Source organism: Muscardinus avellanarius (genome assembly GCF_963383645.1).
Source record: "Muscardinus avellanarius genome assembly, chromosome: 7".
Classification (NCBI taxonomy): Eukaryota; Metazoa; Chordata; class Mammalia; order Rodentia; family Gliridae; genus Muscardinus; species Muscardinus avellanarius.
Window position 1 is genome coordinate 87118225 of NC_137793.1, and position 22075 is coordinate 87140299.

General features: G+C 53.1%; 1 protein-coding gene across 1 annotated transcript in view; it reads right to left on the reverse strand.

The window, feature by feature from the left end:
• Nucleotides 1-34: 34 nt before the first annotated feature.
• ADORA1 (adenosine A1 receptor) overlaps nucleotides 35-22075 on the reverse strand; it is a gene marked incomplete at both ends in the record, with an annotated part of 34719 nt that continues 12678 nt past the window's right edge. Inside the window, one exon of the mRNA XM_080698514.1 lies at nucleotides 35-674. Within this exon, the coding sequence (XP_080554640.1) occupies nucleotides 35-674 (640 nt within the window). The remainder of the gene's footprint in view (nucleotides 675-22075) is intronic.

Sequence of the window (22075 nt, forward strand, 5' to 3'; positions counted from 1 at the left end):
GCTGGATGCGGGCTGATGGGAGCAGAAGGCAGGTCTAGTCATCAGCCTTCTCTTCAGGGAGGTCGTCATCAATGGGAGGTTCGGGCCGGCAGCGGAAATGGTCATTCCAAATCTTCAGGAAGGTGACCCGGAACTTCTGGATGCGGAAGGCATAGACAATGGGGTTCATGGCCGAGTTGCCGTGCGTGAGGAAGATGGCGATGTAGGTGAGGATGCTGGGCTTTTTGCAGGCAGGGCAGAAGAGGGTGATGCAGTTCAGGATGTGCAGGGGCAGCCAGCTGAGGGCGAAGAGGAAGAGGATGAGGGCCAGCGACTTGGCAATCTTCAGCTCCTTCCCATAGTACTTCTGGGGGTCACTGGAGGAGGCCGACACCTTCTTGCTGAGCTGCTTGCGGATCAGGTAGAAGACCTCCAGGTAGATGAGGACCATGAGCAGCAGCGGGGGCAGCACCCAGACGAAGAAGTTGAAGTAGACCATGTACTCCATGCTAATGACCTTCTCGAACTCGCACTTGATCACGGGCTCCCCCACACTGCCGTTGGCCGCCCACGCCCTCTCCACCTTGCTCAGATTGTTCCAGCCGAACATGGGTGTCAGGCCCACCACCAGGGAGAGAATCCAGCAGCCAGCGATGGCCACCGCTGCCCTCCTCGGCGTCACCACCGTCTTGTACCTGTGGGAGAAGAGAAGGGTGTGAGGAGCTGCGTGCTAGCTGCTGTGAAGGCCCCTCTGAGGCTCGTATGGCCCCTGGGGGGCCCTAGCAGAGGCCCCTTCCCCATCCAGAGCCAACAGGATGGGGAGTTTTGTTCACAAGCCAAATCTTCAGTAGCTAAGATTTAGGGTAAAGCTTGCAATGCGCTGGCTCATTTCCCCCGCGGTAGGAGGGAATCCTGGTTAATGATAAAAAATAATAACAGAAAACAACAAAAGGCCTTTTTTAAGAGTTCTAAGGGAATGTCCAAAGTACACATCGCTCTCCTGTGCTTGGCACACGTCCACTGCTTCCCTCATCCTTGCTTCGCGCCAGCCCCCGTGGGGTGGGAGGGCAGAAAAAAAACTGCCCATCTCACAGGTGAGGAGACAGGAGATCAGCCAAGGCCACAGAAGGTGGGAGCACCGTGCCTCGCTTTCTAACACCTGTCTACAAAATGGCCAGGTGACCAACAAGCCGCCCCTCTGCTTGGGCCCGCCAACCACACTGTCATAAATAACCTCCCCACACACACCCTGTCTTCTGGTTGCATCCCGTATTCACCTGCCAGAACTCCATCTCCTACCTCCAGCTTTACCTTTACTCCTCCTTCCAATCACATATGCACAGTACTTATCTGCTGAGGGTCTGACCCCAAGAGCCAGCGGAGAAACCCTAAGGTAACCAGGAACGATTCTCAGGAAATAGAACTGGCGTTCCCTGAGCATCGACTGCATGCTGTACGTCCACTCCTCCATTCATTCACGCATACCTACGTGGTGCATTTATTCAGCAAGCCTATCAGCCAGCACATCAAGGGCTTTCTGTACTAGACATTGCTCTCTGGGCTAGGAATAAGATAAAAGATCCAGTGAAGCCGGGCGTGGTGGCACACGCTTGTAATCCCCGCACTTGGGAGGCAGAGACAGGAGGATCGCGCAGGTTCGAAGCCAGCCGTGCGCGCATTGGCTTAGGAGACCCTGTTTCCAAATTTAAAAAAAAAAAAAAAAGTAAAAATAGGTCTGGGAGTGTAGCCCGGAGGTAGAAGGGCTTCCAGGAACCCCAGTACCACCAAAAAAATAAATAAATAAATAAAGATCCAGTGAAGAGACCATTGGTGCAAAGTAAGGAAATAAACAAGACAACTACAGATTATGATGTGTCCCTTAAAGGAAACAAATGAGATGATATCAAGGGACAGAGCTTTCCATCTTTTTCATGTCATGACACACACAGAAGATGAGGACATCTGGATGGCACAGGGAAGGCAAGGCCGCCCCTCCCTGAGGGTGGAGGATTTCAATACCTCCAGGGCTTCCCGTTTCCCCTTAAACCATCCCATCCAACAGCCAGCCATAGCATCTCTGCCCACACCCTGGCTTCGGAGCCAGTGCCAAGGGCTGGGGCCTGCCCGGCTCAGAGCTGAGGAGCCAGCTGAGCGGCGGTAGCTTGCCCAGTTGTTATTTTCCAGTGCAGCCTGAGAGGGATGGAGTGCCCCCCTGGGCATGCGCACAGCTCCTAAGACCGGGAAGGGGGACCTCCGACTGTTTCCTTCTGTTCTGCGCCTGTGAATCTGCAGCTACCTTCTCGGTGACATACTTGCCCTGGGTAAGGATTCTCTGGCCCCTCACCTCCACCAAAGCCCACCTGTGCCGTGCACACTGTGGGGATGGGAAGGGGGACGCTGTGGAAAAAGGAGAAGCCAGATTCCCCGTCCCTGTGCTGCCGAGAAGACAAACACTAGAAGGGACCTTCGGGACCTCATCTTCAATCTCTGGATCATTCCCATGGAGAAGCTGAGGAGCCTGGATGACTCCAAGAGCTCTGGGCCACTGCCCCCTCCCCTACTCTGCGACCCTGGGTACCTTGTCCCTAAACCACTAAGGGTCCTGAGAGCTGACCAGTCCACTTATGCCTCATTCTCTTGCCGCAGTTGAAGCCCATGTCCTCTCCTCGTCCTCGGGAGAATGATCAGGTCTGTGCTATACATTGGAACAGAAGGCCTGACTGTAAACCCCAGGTCTACTAGCATGCTCCCTCAAATCCCTCCTCTGTGAAATGAGACCTACCTCAGAGGGCAAGGAGAGAATGATTAGATAATATGCATGCAAGTGCTCTGTAAACACCCTGCCAATATTCCTCAGCCTGAGCTCTTACCCCTCCAAGCTCCTTGACAAGCGCACACCTAGAAACCCTCCAGTGTCTCCAGATGCTCAGCAAACACAGCCTAAGCGCTATTCAAACATCGTGCTCAGGCCGGGCTCCTGCTGATCCCACAGTGCTCCCCACCTGTCCTCCCAGATACACTGAGGGACGTTCTGGGCTCAAGTCTCTGGAGGAAAGACCAAAGGAAGGTGGATCGTTCTGCAGGACATCATCTGGTTTGTCAGTGGAAAGTGAGGTGGAGTCCATAGGCTGACCCTCCACAGGACCCAAGCGGGCAGCAGGTGTGGCAGGAGGGGTGGGGCCAAAGATCCTGTCCCTACCACCACATCCCATCAATCGTTTATATTGCATGTCATTTACAGACACCTTTCACAGTCACATCTCAGGTAAGCCCTGTGACCACCTGCAGCAGCACACAGCAGAAAATAGAAAGCCCGTGGAAGAGATTAGGAATTCCACTTGCCCAGGCAGGCCTCCTGCCTCCAAGCCCAGCTCTTCTTCAGGGCCCAGAATGTCTGTGGGTCATTTTCATGCAGATGATGGGCAGACTCAGAATATCCCTTGCCTAAGAGCTTTAAAATGGCAACCACTGGACCCTGCTCAGGTGGGTACCACCCAGACACAGAGGGGTGGACCAGATGATCTCTGGTGCTGAGGCCAGGCCTGAGAATTGGGAGTCTAGCCCACAACCTATGTCTGGGCTACTGAAGGATGGCCTATTGAAAGAGATGCCTATTGACACTGCCCGAGATGGGAGACAGGGAGGCGGCCACGTCTAGCTGGAGACATGCCTCCCGCCCCCACCACCTCTCACCCTTCTCAACTGCCCAGAGCCCTGGGGTTAAAGCTTTCCTGGGGCTCCTCCAGGACTGGGTCCCAGCCGACCCTACAGCATAGGCTATCAGTCCTCATCTGTTTTTCTTGCTATTTTCTCCTGGTGGGAAAAGCTGAGCCCGGGACCTTGGCTGTCCTGGGGCAGGCTCTCACAGGGAGGCCACCTCACAGGGCCCAGAGAGACACCCACTTTCTCCTTAAACATGGGAAAGGGAAGTGGAGCCACCCATGAGGTGGGGGTGTGTGGAAAATGCCTCCAATGCCTGGATAAGTCCCTCCTAAGTTAGGCCAAGCCCTCCCCCCTCCCCAGGTGCTATGCTGGGAACTAGCCAAAGAGATGGCTGTCTGGTGGTGGGGAGGGGGGTATAGTCTCAGACAACAGAGCCACAAACACACCTAGCGGGGCCCATCTGCAGGCAAGCAGGACAGACAACTCCTTAAAGCTGTGACTGAAAGAACTGGGGTGTGCCCACCACCTCCAGTGTTTCCCTCAAGGTGCAGAGAACCCCACTGTTACCAAGATACCCTTTTGGACTCAGAATCACCCTCTCTATGCAGTATCTTTTTTTTTTTTTTTTTTTTTTGGGTGGTACTGGGGTTCCTGGAAGCCCTTCTACCTCTAGGCTACACTCCCAGACCTATTTTATATTTTTGAAATAGGGTCTCTTACGCCAGCGCGGCTGGCTTCGAACCTGCGCAATCCTGTCTCCGCCTCCCAAGCGTGGGGATTACAAGCGTGCGCCACCACACCCGGCTCTATGCAGTATCTTTAACAGCAGAGATAACACTAACTCCATGTAACGGTTTGAGATGTCAATGTGGGTTCTTGTTCTTTGTTAGTTTAGAAAAAAATAGCCAGAACTACACTGCTGTGAGCTTAAGCAAATTTCACTAACTCCATGTAACGGTTTGAGATGTCAATGTGGGTTCTTGTTCTTTGTTAGTTTAGAAAAAAATAGCCAGAACTACACTGCTGTGAGCTTAAGCAAATTTTATTATTACAAAGGTAAAAGAAGGGGCAGAACAAAGCACTGTGTTAGAGAAGACACAGTGGAGGGCCTTGAAAGTAAGACACTTAAGTTTTTTTTTAAACACAAAACAGGTTTTTGGTGGGTTTTATTTTGTTGTTGTTTTTTTTGTTTTTGTTTTTGTTTGTTTTGTTTTGTTTTGTTTTGTTTGGCAGTACTGGGGATGGAACCCAGGGGCATTCTACCTCTGAGTTACACCTCCAGCCCTGTTTTATATTATTATTCTTTTTGAAACAGAGTCTCACTGAGTTGCAAAGGGACTCACCAAGTAGCTGAGGCTGTCCATGAACCTGGATCCTCCTGTCTCAACCCCCGAATGCTGGGATTACAAGCGTGAGCCACCATGCCTGGCTACAAAGCAATTTTTATAAGGATTCATTATCTCCTTCCTCTCATCCTGCTTAGCCAATAGTCTTTTTACCTCCCCCAATCCAATACAGGTACAGGCTCACCAATTATCTCCGTGATGCAAGCCTTTTTTGTTAGATTTATGACCAAGTTTTACTTGGTTAACAAGGTCAGGGGTTACATGGTATGTGTTCGCCTTGGAGAAGGCCTGTACCATCCACCCATGTCCTTGGGGAGTTTTTAGCCTTTTTCTATCTCTATCTGCTAGAAGTTATTTATTATGTTGAAAACTTGTCTTTAAAGTATGGTTTGGAGCCGGGCGTGGTGGCGCATGCTTGTAATCCCAGCATTTGGGAGGCTGAGACCGGAGGATTGTGGTTCACGGACAGCCTCAGCTACTTAGTGAGGCCCTCTGCAACTCAGTGAGACCTGGTTTCATAATAAAGAATAAAAAATAGGGCAGAGGGTGTAGCTCAGAGGTCAAATGGCCCTCAGTTCCATCCCCAGACCCGCAAAAAAAAAAAAAAAAAAAGTATGGTTTGGGCTATCTTTTGTGTATTTGGTAATTAATATAGGGTTCTCTTAACTTTAATCTAAACTACTGTGAGAATTTAGAGTTTGTTTTAACATTCCATATTTAGCTGGGCTAACTTTTAGCTGACCAAGGTCAGTATTGGCTGCAGCTCTTGGCTGACAGCTTAGAGGCAGAGAAAAAGATTTTATTGTTTTGCCTAAGTATGAAAGCTCGTTCTTATTAGCAATTAATACAGCTCTTATTAACAATCAGCACAGTACAGTGTGAATGAGTGGGTAGCTTTCCATTGATGACGATAACATGAAAAGACTGGGTGCTGGAACAGTGGGGAGGCAGAGACCCCGAGAAGGAGAGGAATCGCTGAGGGAAGAGGCGGAGGAGGCTTGCTGCTGAGCCTCTCGGTGATGAGGTCTACATATCAGAAAGGTTTGGAAACAGGGTTTCTTCCCTCATCGCCCTGACAAGGCTGCTGCATGGGAAACGGGAAAGTCAGAGGCTACACAAGAAGGGAGTTCAAAAATAAAAGTTAACCAAAGGCAGATAACGGCAATCAGGATGCTGGTCGGAGCTAACATTTATTGCTGCTTTGTGTGCTGGGCACGGGCTCTGCAGACGTGATTTCACCACCACTTCAGCCCAGCCCTGTGAGCGAGGTGCTATTTCCTAATTGCAGCAACCAACACTCGGAGAGAGTAGGAAACATGCTCCAGGCCCCTGGGCCAGGAAGAAGCAGGGATGGCATTTCTAAAGCTGAGGTGTGTCCACATCCAAAGCCCACACTACGCCCAGCCCTGCCACTCTGGGAGCTGGAGGCCAAGGGGGGCTTGCAGCGTGGAGGCCCAGAGCACAGGAAGGGAGTCACAGTGGGCTGCAGAAGCCAACCTGGCCTCCTGCAGGAAAGTTCCCAGGACACCACTGCACCCTGCCCAGGAGTCTCCCTCCTCTCTCAAAGCCACCAGAACGTTCTGTGCCCAGGTGTCTAGTTAACTATCTCGTTCCCATGGGGGCAACCAGGCAGACTGGGCTCTCTCCCTTTCATTCATTAAACTGATATTCATTGAGTGCCTTTGGGGCCCAGGGACTAGGTACGGGGGCTGGGGAATATGGAAGAGAACAGGCTCACACGGAAGTACTGTTCTGGTGGCAAGGAGCCATGCAGACAAACTAAGCGGAACGTTGCAGAGGGACAAGACCCGTGGGTGATGCGCAGGGTGCCGTGAGGGCCAGCGATGGGCAGGGCGTGCTGCTGACCTGGCCGGGTGAGAGACCGGAGCAGAAGCTAAATGAGCACCAACAAGCCAGCCAGGCAAAGATGTGGGGCGCAGGCATCGGGGCAGGGGGCACTGCCAAGGAAAGGCGCTGAGGCTGGAGTTCAGAGGAACTGAGAGGGCCTGTGTGGACAAGCCGCAGGAGTGAGGGCCAGAGAGGGGCTGCTGCTGGCAGAGACCTGGGCAGGACGGCCACCCAGGGCGGTGAGGGCCCTCGTAAAGGTCCCGGAAGGGTTTATACTAAGTGCAAGGGGAGCTATTTTCAGCCAAGGAGTAATGCAATCTAATTTCCGCTTTGTAAGGATAGCTTTAAAAGGTGCCATGTGGAGACTGTGTGGTAGCCGGGAACAGGGAAAGTAAGGGAACCAGCACGGGGCTACTTGAGCCATCCGGCAAGTCACCCTTGGCAGCAGTGGGATTGGGGAGGAGGCTGTAGCTTCGGGATGTGTTGGGAGCAGGGCCAAGGAGGCTGCTGCTGAGTGTAGATGCCTGAGCGAGGGAAAGACTTAAGTCATCTCAGGTTTTGATGGTGACCACACAGCTAGTCTCCCTGACACACACTCCCTTTCCTGGGAAAGCCACATCACCCATCCTTTGTGCACATATGTGGGGCCCTCCCACTGCAGGACCTTTGCTCTTCCCATTTCTCTCTTTCTCTTCCTCCCCTCCCCTCCCCCTCCCCCTCCCCCCCCTCTCTCTGAGAGGCTCATTCTCCCTCCTTCAGGTCTCAGCTCAGATGTCTTTCCTCAGAGAGATTCCAGACCACCCTGCAAAAATGGTCCCATCTACTGAGGAAGGAAACAGTTGAAATCAGGTGACATCCATTCAAGGTTTCACTAACAATATCACTAACTTGTATGTGAAGGGAGGAAGGGGTAAGAGGTGGTATATGGATGAAAATATACCAAGTGATGTGTGCATGTATATTTATATCATCTTGAATCTCATTCTGATGTATAATTACATTGTACAAGAAATTTTTTTGTGTGTGGTACTGGGGTTCCTGGAAGATCTATTTTTACATTTTTATTTGGAAACAGGGTCTCCTAAGCCAGCGCGCATGGCTGGCTTCGAACCTGCGCGATCCTCCTGTCTCTGCCTCCCAAGCGCAGGGATTACAAGCGTGAGCCACCACGACCGGCTAGAAATGTATTTTTTTAAAATAACCCTGTCTCCCTGCAGCTTCTTGCCATGTTTAATTTTTCTGATGGAGATGATCTCACTTTCTGGCTCTGTATATGATTGCTGATACATTTGTATCTATTTCTCTTCAGTAGAATGCAAAAGCTCTGTTAGAGCCTTTATTTTGCATGTTCACAGCTGTATTCCCAGTACCTAGAAGAGGACTCAAAAGGTTTTTGTTTTGTGAATGAATATACTGTAGAAATGGATTAAAAAATCCTACTACCATTTACTCAGCAATGACTGACCAAGGAACTACCATGTTCTCCATCTCAGTGAGCCAGAGATAAGGACTAACTGTAGGTGCTCAATTACAGTTGGTCATTTAGAAAGACAGGCCCTGATCTGGGTGTGTTGGCACACACCTGGAATCCCGGTACTTGAAAGGCTGAGGAAGGAGCATTATAGGTTTGAGGCCAGCCTCAACGACTTAGGCCCTCAACATTTAGTGAGACCTTGTTTCAAAATAAAAGTAAAAGAGTGTAGTTCAGAGATAGAATGCCCCTGGCTTCAATTTCCAATACCAAAAAAGAAGGAGGAGAAGGAGGAGGAGGAGGAAGAGGAGGAGGAGGAGGAAGAGGAGGAGGAGGAGGAGGAGGAGGAGGAGGAGGAATGGCACCAGCCCCAGAGGCAATTCCAGTGCCCTAGATGGAGATGTCCATGCCCTCCTCCTTCCCACTCCTCTGGGTACTAGGACCTGCTTCTGACCTGCTGGTCCCCTGTTCATCTGACCTGTGAGTCCCCTCTTCATGTCCTGTAACCCAAGGCTGCAGTGATGAGGGCCTCTGATGAGAGGTTAAGCAAGTGCCCCCAGGCCACCAGCCAGCCACCAACACATCGATCCACAGCAGCTCCGAGCCCCAGCACAGGCCCTGAATACTGTGAGACCAGCAGAGTCTCCCCTGATGGAATGAGCCTGCCAGTCTTCCAGCCTGCAGCCCAGAGCAGCAGCATCCCCGTGCCCGGCTAGCCCCAGCCGGAGTCAGAGAGTCCCCCAGCTCCTCATTGTTCTGCGCCTCCTGAATAGCCCCATTTCATGGATGAGATCACTTGCAGTTGGAGCCCAACTGTGCACAAAGGGCTGGCCTCTCCCTGCCTCAGAGAAGGGCTCTCTTCCTGGACACCGCTGGGGACTGATTTTTAAGCAGACTCTGAGAACATGAACAATGAGCTTCCATAGAACAGGAAGAGCTCCCAATGCCATCACCATGGGGCCTAGGCAGGCAAAGATTCATTTGACAGAAAAGAGAGAGAGAGAGAGAGAGAAGGATGCCAGGGGGAGGCTTGGGCATGGGGGCCCTAAAGAATTCTCACTGATAGACTGAGAACAGCCAGTCAGAGGAAAGCAGAGGAGCCACTCTGCCCCTATATGAAGGAGCCTGGTCTGGTCCTGAAGCTGTCTGACCTCAGCTTTCCCTTTTAGTTCTGTTCTGCTCTGTGTCATCAGGAGGCTGGAGCCCGGAGGCTGTGTTTCTCAAGCCCCTGGGCCAACCAAGTCAGTGGGAAATATTGAAGCACTGGAGGAACAGGGAGAGAGGGGAGGGACCCTCCTCTGTGTCTCAGCCACATCTTCAGCAGTGGCGTCATCTCCCATCACTCAGAGCCAGCTTCCACTAGCTGACTGCAGCCCCAGGCCCCAGGAGCACCACTCATCCCTCCATCCCTCAGCCCAGGAGGCGCTGGCTGCCATTGCTAACGTCTGGGTTACCTCACTGCCCCTTTGTTGTCTTGACTATTCTGTACCCGTATAACCAACCCCTGGCATTAGGGCCCCAGCTGTGGACACCTACAATGATTTCTGTGTTCCTGGTTCAACTTCAGGAGTGAAGCTGCGGTAAGAATAGAACTGGCTGCCAGGATGCGAGGGAGCTGGCCAGCCCAGCAGCTAAGCATGGGCTCAGAGAAGAGAGATTGTGCTGTGGGGAGAAGTGGTTTGTGCGTTCTGTTTAAAATGAGGTGATGAAATACACCATTTCAGGCAGGACCCTCACTATTTCCCATTACCTGCTTCTCACCCAGGCCCTGGGCACAGGAAGATGGAAGTTCAAGGCTGGGGGCCGAGGGTCATGGTCTTTGCTGCAGCCCTCCTGTCCGCATAGCCAGAGGCTGGATCCTCCATCTTCCCTCCCTCGCCCTAGCGGGAGAGAGCGGGTGTCACAGCGCTGCCCCTCCCTTCCTGCCTCCCTTCTTATCAAGGATCTCAGCCACTTGAAACTGGAAACCTGGATCTCAAGACTGGGGAAGTGAGGCTTTCAGGCTATTAAACTACTTCCTGCAGAGAAATTCTGCCTCCCAAAGGAGAACAGGAAACCAGATACAATCACAGGCGCTTGCACACTTCAGGGGCCAAATGTTTAAAAGTAACATTGCCCAGGGGAGTCTGGTCCAGGGGCCCTGGGGAGGGGGCAGGATGTCTGGGACCTAAGAATCCTGCTCTCTCTGGGCCCCGTGACGTCACCTGCCATCTCAAACATCAGCGCCCACTGATCTCCAAAGAGGGGTCAGGCTGGACCAGCCTGCAGGGTCACAGAGAGGAGGGACGACCCTGATCCCCTTGAAAGAAAAGAGATGGATAAACTGATTAAGTCATTAGTGTAATGGGCCTTGGAAAGAGCTCCTGGTCACTTGCTGTGAGCAAATAACTCCACAGCTGGGTGGGAAAGACAATGAAGTTTGAGTATGAGATTCCAAAATGGCCTCTATCTAAATGACCTCCCCCACCCTCTCTCCCTCAGGTTCAGAGTTCTTCTCTGGGCACTGAGGGTAATACGAAGCATAGCCCCTGCCCAAAAGGAACTCTAGGTCTGATGAGGGATGCCCACCCCCAAGCCATGGGAGCCCCCAGTCTGATGAGCAAGGAACCCACGCTGCAGCTGGAAAGACCAAAGTCCCCAGCGGCCACGTAAACCCCAGACTCGGGAATCACACAGATAACTGGTGTCCGGAGCTCCGCCATGGACCTGTGTGCCTTGGGGTGAAGCATCCCTCCTCCCTTCCCTGGGTGTGTCCTGTCTGTCGCCCCGACAGAGGCAGGACTGGGGTCCAGAGGAGGGTGAAGGGAGGGGACTCAGATTTCGGGGAGCACATTTTCTAAGTACAGTTGCCAGTAACCCTTTCCTTTCCCATGCTCCAGGGCATAGAAGAATGTTCTCATGCTGCACAGCTGAGAAGCCCAGGTACTGCTCTGAGAAACAAAGCCCACGTGATGTTGGGATGCAGCCACCTCCTTCCCATCCCAGGCCAGGTACGGGCACCACATTCCAGTGAGGGTGCTCCTCAAGCAGGAGAGGGGTGTCTAACCTGGTCAGGAAATTCAAAGAACCGGTGCCAGGCCTCAGCACTGGCTGCAAGGTTCTGCCCTGAGATTTGGTTCCCTCCAGCTGCCAGTGTGAGGTCAGCATGGCTACAGGACTCTGGCGCACTGTGGGTGACTGTTCTGACTCACTCTGCAGAGTGGAAGAACCCATCCCTTCTTCATGCAGACCTAGTAGCCTGTGAGCAGCTAGCGCCGTGAGCCCTGGCTGGGATGGTCGGGCTGCAGAGATGAGCAAAAAAAACTTTCCAGCACAGTGGGAAAGGGAGAAGGGAGCTGATCAGTTCGTCCTGCTTCCCATAAGCCTCTCCAGCCCCTGCTATGTATGGTTTCTCATGAGAGGTAGCAGAAGATTCTGCAGCCCATCTGGCACACGGGGAAGGCCAGGGTAGGAGAGAGCTGGAAAGACGCAGCATCTCCCAAAGATGCAGAATCCCCAGGCTGGGAGAGCGGAAGGAGGGCTCCCTTGGAATCCCTCACTGAGCAGGGGTCAGGAGTCCCCATTTTCAGTCCGGTTTCTGCCGGGAGTGGGCTGCCTGTGAAGAGGCATTTTCCCCATTTTATGACATCCGTGTGCTTCTCTGGAGGATGAGGGATTGGATGGGCTCTTTTCCCAATCGGACAGGTCAAGGTTTCCTTCTGGAATATGTTGGATCCAGCTCCGTCGGGGGCTGAGCTCAGCACTGGCAGAAGGGAGTGAGGAATGGACAGGAACCCCCCTCACCAGTTTGCAGTTTCTAGCTGCCCCTCAGAAGACAGTCCTTCCTTCCTCCAGGGACTCTACACAGGTGCCCCACAGAGAGGGAGGTGAGAAGGAAATAAATAGACATCTGTTGAGTCAGCGAAAGGATGGATGGATGGATGGATGGATGGATGGATGGATGGATGGATGGATGGAGTTGTGGAGTAAGATCCAAGCCAAAACCTTGGCTCCCTGCATTGACAGCCATGGCCTTGAGGAAAGAACAGTTCTCCCAGTCTGTTTTGTCCTGGACACAACCAGAAGGAAAGGAGGTGGGGGCATAGCTAGCTTATCTACGTGCTCAGCCAGTAGCAGCACCAGGCAACCCTGATTCTCCTGGAAACATGGTGGGCTCTAGAAAAGATAGGAGACAGATTGCAGGGACATAGATAAACAAAAGTTACTTCTGTTGCACTTTGGGTGGCGGTCCCAGGGCCACAGTTTCTGTTCTGCAGTTAGCCCTCTCAGCCAACTCTGCCTGGCTTGAGAGTCATCTCCTGTTCCCTGGTCTGTCATCAAAGAGTCTGAGCCTGGGGTGCTAGCGTGTGGGGCTTGAGAGCTCCCTCACCCCAGCATTAGAACACACACACACACACACACACACACACACACACACACACACACACGGTCCTGCAGGAGCCATGTCCTCTGGGTAAACCAGGAGAACCCGAGGGATGGCCAATGTGGAGGCTCTGGAGCCCGAAGGCAGACGCAGGAGGAGCCATGCTTTCTTCCAATTTGCATCTGAGCATCTCATGGCTGATCTAGAACTGCAGGCTACTGGGGACCTGCTTAAAGAAAGGCTTGTTTCTACCATAACCTTCCCATCCCATGTCCCACCGAGGAGAGCCTGTGCAGACTCCAGATCAACCCAAAGGCAGCCAGGATCAAGGCCCAGGTAGCAGGGCTCATGATCTCAGAGTCACCCAGGAGGGGCCTCCCACATCTTCCCTGGCCTGGGACACGCGGCTGCTCTCACAGGATTTGAGTCCTTCTCTGTTCTCACTGCCCTGGGCTGTCAGGGCTCCCTAAAGCTCACAGCATCTAGCCCTCTGTTCTGGAAAAGAGCTGACAGATGGCAGGAGGTGGGAGGAGAGAGAAGACAGGAAGGGCTCTCTCTCTCCACCTTTAAATCCATGCCAAAGAAAGGATCCACACCCATCCTCAGATCGCCACTCCATAGCTTATACTTCCACACTGGGAGGTCCTTCCCAGAGTCTACATTCAGTCCCTCCTGTGGCATCAGAACCCACGGAGACACTGCTCTTGGGACATGTCATATTCTCCCAGGTTCTGGCCCTTCTCTCCTTGATCCAGGTCAGTGGGATGTGGAGCTCAGATGAACGCGGTAGAGGGCCAGAGACACAGCTCAGTCGTACGACACTTGCCTAGCATGCTGGAGGCCCTGGGCTCCATCCCTAGCACCTAGCAGAACACATAAACAGCGCTAGAAACCCCAGTGTCCAGCAACCTCCAGTTGCCTATTGTCTCTCCGTAGAATCCTCCTGATGTATTCTCTGACACATGTCCCACCCAATGAATATTCACCCAGCCCCACAGCAGACAGAAACGTTTACATGAAGTCCCAGGCCAGATCCAAATCAGGAGCCACCCCTTCCCAGTCAGCAGCCACCCAGGCCGAGGCGACAGGAGCTCCCTGCCAAGCACAGCTATGGCTGCAGCCCTGAGCCCTGCCAGCCTCGTTACATTTGCTCCAGGACCCCTTCTGCCTCAGCCGCAGGGACAGGCTGGATGAAAGACAAACCGACATATGCTGATGCAGCCCCACCCAGGTGGTGCAGGTAAGATGTAGATTCCCCCTTCTCAGAGCAGCCTGCTGCAGGAGACCCCTGGATCATGGTGGAGGCTGCCTCCAGCCTCCTCCCACATGGGACAATCAGAAAAAGTATCTATGGGCAGGGACAAAGTACGGCTCATCTTCCTAGTCCTGCCTCAGTTCCTGGAGCACAGCGGTCCCCCAGTAATATTTGGGGAAGGAGATGGAGCCATCTAAAATGCTCATTTAAAGCCAAAGAGGCAGAAGAAGAGGAAGAAAGAAGACACAAAGAACAAACAGAATGAATAAAGAACAGACACAAAGATGCATCATATTAAGCCAACTATATCAATAATCACCTTAAATGTGGATAAAGTAGGAGGGAAGGTAAGATGAAGCCACCCTGAGGCTTCTTGCTATCTCAGCATCCCTCCTGGCAGGCAGAGGAGCCTGGGCCCAGCCCTCACAGGGAAGGGGCCTGCTATAGAATTCTAGAGATTTCCATTCAAAGGTCCTGCCTCTATAGCCCAGCCCCAGTATCTCAAGCCATTTGATCAGGTGGATCCTGCAAGGGTCTAACCACACTTCCTCCTACTGAGGGCCAGATCCTCTCCTCATGGCTGGGCCGGTGGAGGTGGGGAGCAGCCTGCTCCCCTCCCCTGCTTGGGGTGCCCCGTCATTTGCAACAGGATCAGCACGTAGCTGCTGGCAGCGTCCCAGAGCAGGGACCTGGCAAGGCAGCTTCTCCGAGGCTCGATCAATAAATTCATTTTCAGGCGCTTCTTCCACTTCTGCAAAGCCCTATAAATCACACACATTTGCCACGACCCTGGATGGGGACTCTCACGCTATGGTGTGTGGGGGGGAGGAGAAAGCTTATTAAATCAAAGCCTCTTTTTTTCCATCCACCATTCACGAAAACTTCAAAGGGCTGTGCTCAGAGCTGGAAAAAGAAAATGTGGAGAGCAGGCAATAATGGGCCGTGGGGAACTCAAGGAGCCAAGAGTCAGGCAGGACACGCACTACAGACACAGGAGCTATGGAGCAGGAGGCAGGGGCAGTGGCTTCCCTCCACAGCTGGTACAAACACAGCAATCTGGGCTATTTGGAAGGTCCTTAAGGTTTCAAGTCCCATGCCTCTCCCACGCCTCCCTAGCCTTTGTAGCGGGTACCCACTGTCTTCAACAGAGCACCCTCATTGGCCAGGGAAGCAATATTCAGACCAACAAAACACTGCCACAGGCTCTTGACAGGCATGACAGGCATACATGACCTGGACGTGAATCACACCTGCTGCCTTAGCAAACCACATCACCTCCAGAATATCAGTTTCCTCAACTGTAAAGTGGAGCTGCTATCTTCCCTGCCCACCTCTCAGTGAGTCCATGGTTTTCTATCGGCCCTGAGCTTTACACACAGTCTCCCCTCCACTCTTCTCCCAGCCATCCTGAAAGGTCTCCATCTCCATCTTCAGAGATGAGCCTGGGTGATTTGCCCAAGGTCTGCCCCTAGTGGCTGGAATTGAAACTTCACCCGGGGTCAGCCTCCCCCAGAGCCCGCATTGTTTTTTAGTGCGTTTGTTTCATGGTGCTTTTAATTTTTTTCATTTATTTTATTCCTACTGGCAAATAATAATTGTATTTGATTATGGGATACACAGTGATTTTCAAAATATCTATACATTTTGCAATGAATAAATCCTAGCTTTCAAAATTGATAGATTTTAAAGCAGGTGTTTGGTGTCTCTTGCACTGACATTCGAAGGGGCTGGATGAAGCCAAGGGCAGGACTGTGGTCTTACATTCCCCAGTATTCCTCCGCTCTGAGCTTCCGGACTGTGTATATGAATCACCTAGGGTCCTTTAAAAATGCAGATGGTGAGTCAGCAAGTCTAGGTGGGGCTGGGTTATGCTTTTCCAACAAGCTCCCAGGAAACGCCAAGGCTGCTGGTCTCTGAACACACTCACAGAGCAGCAAGGCCTGGTGGCACCCAGCCCAATATCTGGCACAGAAGTAGCTCTCCCAACCCTGGTGTAGGGAGGAGGGTGGCATAGGAAGCCCAGAAAAAGAAAGGCATTGTCCTGGGTTATGCAGGAAACAGAAACACAGCAAACCCTGCACGGTCCATCGCAAATCCACCCGTGTGACCTATTACTCTTAAACACCTTCCACCTGGGGAGAGGAAAGGCTGGGAGCCAGGACTGCCGAGAGAGGGGCAAGAGGCCGCCCCCTCAGCACACTCCATGCACATCACAATGCCACGGCAAAGCACTGCCAAACCCAGACACCAAAGAGCAGCTGCTACCATTGCCACTAAAGCCTGAGGCCCAGGAAGGCGCAGCGAGGACCCGAGGCTGGCCTCAGTGTTTGAGTTGAGACCGAGCCCAGCCTCCTGACTTGGCCCATTCTCCTTGCAGGAAGTCATCTCCCGTGGAGACAGTGGAGACAGGGTGTCCCTGAACCTCTCACAGCCCCCACCGCTAGCCTGCTGGGCTGCCCCACCAGCCCATCTCCACCCTGCTCACTCCCACGGACCTCGTGGGATTTTTTTTTTTTTTCCTCTGCTGAGTGATGCTAGCAACACCTCCTGATTTAGCTTCCCTGCACTTGTGATTGAGGTAGCCGTGCAAATGAGCACGTGCAGGATCTGGGGCTACAGAGAAAGCAGACAGTTCGAAAAAGAAACCAGGCATTAGGCCAGCAGCCTCCATCTCAGAAATATCACCTTCTTAACTTAGCTGCACTGATTTCTCCTGTTATCTGCAAGATCTTGAATTCTGTCTCCCTCCCAGCCTAGAAACTCCCTAGGGATAGAGTCCATGGTGCTCCACAGACTTGAAATCCCGGAGGACAGTGTCCATCACAAATTCACAAATTCATTCACTTGATTATCAGGCAGGCACACATTCAAACCCCAGTTTTGCTACTTCTGTCTGAGTGACAATTTTCAAGTTGCCTTATGTCCCTGCTCTACTGCTTTATTTTTAAAGGGCTGTTGATACCAGTCTTGCAGGGCTAAATGAAATTAAATATGATACTCAAGAAGTCACCCGATGCTGCACCTGACATGAAGGAGATACTTGACACGCAGGTGTCCCCTCCAGACTGCAAGGCTTCCTTCCTTGAGATCTTCTGGTACCAGGCAGCCACCTGGACACCCAGAGTTGCTTGAAGGAGCACTTGTTTGAAGGGAGGTGTTCATCTGACATTTCAGAGGCAAGTGCCCCAGGCACCGTACCCAGAACAGCACAACACACCTTTATCCGTGTGCAAGGCTTGTGACGCCTCCACAGGCACTTCCCTAAGGCCAGCCGACCAGCTTCAGGCCTTGGCATACTTACAGAGGGACTCAAGTCACACTGTCCACCCCAGCCACAACCAAGACAGACAGACACACACACACACACTTGCACACTACCATTCATCCCTCTTGTCCCTCCCACCAGACAGCAGGAAGGAAAATGAGCCCTGTGATGCCAGAGGGAAATGTTGGGTTGTACATTTGTGTTCATGTTTACGTCTCTCTACGGTCCCATGAAATGGATGTTAATTTCCACTGGACAGAAAGAGAAACTGAGGCTCTGAGGGAATATTTATGCATGACAGCTCAGCCAGCCTGACTCCAGAGCCCCTGTGTCCCACACCCTCCCCAGATGGATCCTGTGCCTCAAAGCACCCGGTATTCACTGGATCCTTGCAGGAGTCAGCCCTGAGAAGTCAAGCAGACAGTGAGCCCTGTTTACTGAGGAGGACAGCTCCAGGTTAAGCACAGTGGCAGCCCATGACCAAAGTCAGGCCTCCTCATGCCCAGCCCTGAGTCTGCTGCTGGGCTGGGCTGGGCAAATTGGAGGCATAGCATCTCCCCAACCTCTCCCCTTGGAAGGAGGTTCCCTGTCTTGATCTCCTTGCAGGTCTTTTCTTCTTGACTATTGGCTGAGGTTAGACCCCAGCCTTATTTGATAGGAAGAGCGGGGCCTAGGGTGAGTCCCCTCCCTCCCAGCGTGAGCTTCCTCCCAGGGGAGAGACAGCTACTCCTGCCCAGCCCCTGTGCAGAGGTCTACCTGGATCCCTGAGAAGTTGAGGTGTGGTGTGGCGCCAGCCTGCACTTTTGACCAGGGTCACACCTTTTTCCCCAATGCCAGGCCGTCTCCTGCCTCCTGCAGTCAGAGTCAGTCCCTTCTGAAGCCCCCCGCTTGCTCACTGGTCCTGAAGGAGCCACGGACTCCTCTCCATGCAGCTGGGAGCTGTCCTCAGCTGCAGCAGGTGGTGGATGGAATGGCACAGAATGGGCACCCAAGAGGGAAGCGGCTTTCGATTTAAACACGGGCTCCCCGGACAGGCATGCCGCGCCACCCCTTCCTGTGCCTCACTTTCCCTCAGCAGCTTCTCTGTCTCTTGGGCTCCTGTTGCACGCACATGTCCCCAGGCCTGCAGCTCTCAGTGCCAGGCCATCAAGCCAGCCTTGGGCAGTGCCTGAGCCAGAACCAACTCACTGCTGAACAGTGAGGCCATTTCCCCATCCTGTGCCTGCACATCCATGGTAGTAGGAATTAGAATTGTGCCCATTATATAAACACAGCAACTGAGACTCAGTAAGGTAAGTGACTACCCAAGATCGACCAGCAGTAAGTATTAGAATCAAGGCTCAACTACAGGACTTTTCCTTCATCCATCTGGTTATTCATTCAACAATTCCAGTTACACTTAGCAACTGTGTGACTCTTAACAAGTTGTTTTATCTCTCTGAGTCTCATAGTCCACATGTGGAAATGGGGATGTATTACATTATATATATAAATATTTCTACCTGGGCATGGTGGCACACTTCTATAATCTCGGTACTTGGGAGGCCGAGGCAGGAGCATCACAGGCTCAAGGCCAGCTTTGACAACTTAGCGAGACCCTGTTTCAAAAGAAAAATGAAAAAGGACTGGGGGTGTAGCTCGGAGGTAGAACGTTCCTGGGTTCGATCCCTAGTACCCCCTTGCCCTCCACACGCAAACACTACTAGTGTCTCTTAACAAAACCATGTAAGGATTTAAACGAGGTGATAGATGAGCTCAAGTGCTGGGCCTCACAACGCCTCGGTGCTCGGGAGACACCCCGACCCTCACTGAGTATGTAGAGAGATGGGCAGGTGCTAAGCCACGCACTGTGAATGTGGAACGGACAGGCTTGGCCCCACCCTCAAAGTGACCACAGGCCAGTTCATTTTGAGAGAGGCTCTGCTGTCTGTTTGTAGTACTAGGACTTGCACCCAGGGGTGCTCTACCACCAAGCTACATCCCAGGCACCTATTTATTTTGAGGCAAGGTCTTGCTAAGTTAGCCAGGCTGGCCCGGAACTTGGGATCCTCAACTTCCCAAGCCACTGGGATTACAGGCATGCACCACCGTGCCCAGCAAGAGCGCTGTGGTAGAAGGGGGCACAGGAGCTGGGCCTGGAGGCAACATGCTTGTTTTCCCAGTACTTGGGAGGCTGAGATAGGAGGATTACAGGTTCAAGACCAGCCTTAGCAACTGGGCAAGGCCTGCCACAACTTAGTGAGACCTTGTCTTAAAAAATAAAATAGGGCTAGGGATATAGCTCAGAGGTAGAACGTCCCTGGGTTTAATCCCCAGTACCTACCACCAAAGGAAAAAAAACAAAAAGGGGACATAGGGAGCTGTGGGATCATAAAGACAAAACAAGGAGGGCTTCCTGGAGGAGGTGCTAAGTGAAGTGCTCAACAATGAGTAGGAACTAGACAGGAGAGGGCAGAAGCTTGTATGGGAGGGGGTCTTGGCCTCAAATCCCTTTTCTATCACTCCCCTCCACCTCAAGGTGATTGGGCTAGGTGCCTGGCTGGAAGACAGGGAAGTAAGCTTGAGGTAAAGGGAAGGGGCAGGACTGAGCACCCAGGCTGGGAGTGACATCGGAGTGACCCGGGCCTGTGCGCCCACTGTGGGCCGAGCCGGCCTCCTGCCTCCTGCAGCTGGGCCCCTGGCAGTTCCCCCACTGCACTGCCTCAGTGCCCGAGAGGACAGAGGACTGGGCTCATCAGAAAACACTTGATGATGACAGGGAGCGTAAGCTGTGTTCCTGGATGGGGGGGAGGGTGCAAAGGCTGGGGAAGTTGGGGGTGGGGATCGACTGCAAATGAATTCGCATGGCTGGGAGTCTGGACCCCGGAGAGGGAGGGGCAGGCAGGTGAAGAAGTGAAGGAACAGAGCTGAATGAAAGGACAGGAAGCCTAGAATTTCATTCTTCTTAGACTTTAAAGAAATAAACAGCTATAACCGCCCCCCAACACACAGGCACGCAGTGATTAGAGGATTACCGATGAAGGCGAGGGTGGGGCTCCTGGCTTCACACCCCTGGCTCCCAGGCTGCTAGCAGCCCGTGGCCCGCACAGCTGCTCAGCACCTGTGTCCACTGCTGTCACCTGGGGGCTGCATCACAGCCATAATGGGGGTGGGGTGGTGTTTACAGAGGACAGAGCCCACGGCAGGTGTGTCTGCTGAGCACAGACAGTCCCCGAGCACACTGAATGACTTCCTGCACGAGACACTTCACAGAGCCATCGGACCCAGGGGAGCCCATGTTTCAGCGACCTCAGAGGCCGCTTCCCCACAGGAGCTGCTCAGCACATAGCTCTGGGGAGGTCTGGGGCACAGGAAGGGCAATTCTCCAGAAGCACAGACTCTTCAACATCCCTTACCTTATACCAACAGGCAGCACAGGACCAGGGACAAGGACCAGGGATGGGGACGGGGGAGGGGGCAGGGGAGGTGAACTGGGAGCCCAGACACCAGGATCCTCACTCTCTGACCCGCCGGCTAGGCCTGGGTGAGCCCCTCGCCTCTCTGTGCCCCCACCCCACCGGGGCCCCTGGGAAGTATTCATTAAATAACCCGTCACTCACCATCTCCTGCCTTTGCCCTGTGTAGACGAACAGGAAGGATCCCGTTGACTTCACCTGGCTGCTTGCCCTTCCCCACCAAGGTTTCCTTCCTCCAGATCTTCATTCTCTCCCTCCTGCACTCTACGGACATTCATAAAGCCACCTCCTACGTGCCAGCCAGGCTTGTGTGAAGCAGTGACCAGCTGAGCTGGACAGTGGGAGAAGCCCCACCCCGCCCCCTAGTACATGAAACTCCGACACTGACCTGCGCCCAGCAAGATCACAGCAGCCACAGAACATCAGGAGGGCAATGAAAAAACAAGCTTTTCCATTATTTTAGAGTAGTGACAGCCCCCATTTACTGAGTGCTTAGTACGTGCTAGCCCCTTAACATGCATTATCTCTAAGCTTCACAGCTCCCCAGGAAGGAGGTAATAAGAAGCCTGCTTTACAGAAGAGGACACGGGAGCACAGAAAGGCTAAGCAATTTATCCCAGACAACACAGCTCTAAGTGCCTGAAGTGGGATTTTCCTACAGGTCTGTCTGCCTGGGGAGACTGCTTCCCTTCATGTCACTAATGCATCTCTGCAAGGCAGGGGGAGGGGAGCCTCTCAGAAAGGCAGATCGTTAAAAGCATCTAGATAGAGGAGTTTTCTTAAACAGACCTTCCCCTCTCCTGTCCCCGGGATTCTCCAGTGAGCTATCCTGTTGCCTGCCAGGTGGGAGCATCAGAGTCCTGGGTTCCCTGGGGATAGAGAAGAGCGGAGAAGCAGAGGCAGCTCTCGTCATGCCACGGCCCCTGCCCCACTCCCCAGGGGTGGGGAGCTGAGAACTGGAAACCAGCAGCCTCCGAGAGCAGGCAGCGCCCACGCCAGTGCTGCCAAGCGCACTGCCAAGCGCTCTCTGCTCCACAAAGCAAAGGAGACTGTTTCTGACTGTCTCTGTGTGGAAGGAATGCTACAAGCGGACCAGGGTGAGGGGGGCGTAGTGTGGGCCCCTCTGGCCTCAGGCCCGTCCTGTCGGCTCTACCATCAGGCCTGGGCTGGAGTTGGCACTTGAGCTGTTGCTTGTCAGCTGGCCACCCTCTGTGCCACATCCGCCAGAACTGGGCCACTCAGCGCCCTACAGCAGCTGTGAGAGGCCCTGGGTGCTGTGGGGACAGCCACGGTTCAGAGGTTTAACAGCCCACAGTGCGGGCCGCTGGGTGGGGGAGGAATGAGGTTCTGGAGGCACACTGTCCAGGACAGGGCCCCCCAAGGGTCAGGAGGATGGCTGAGACGTGGGGGTAGCTTTCCCGGAGCCACGT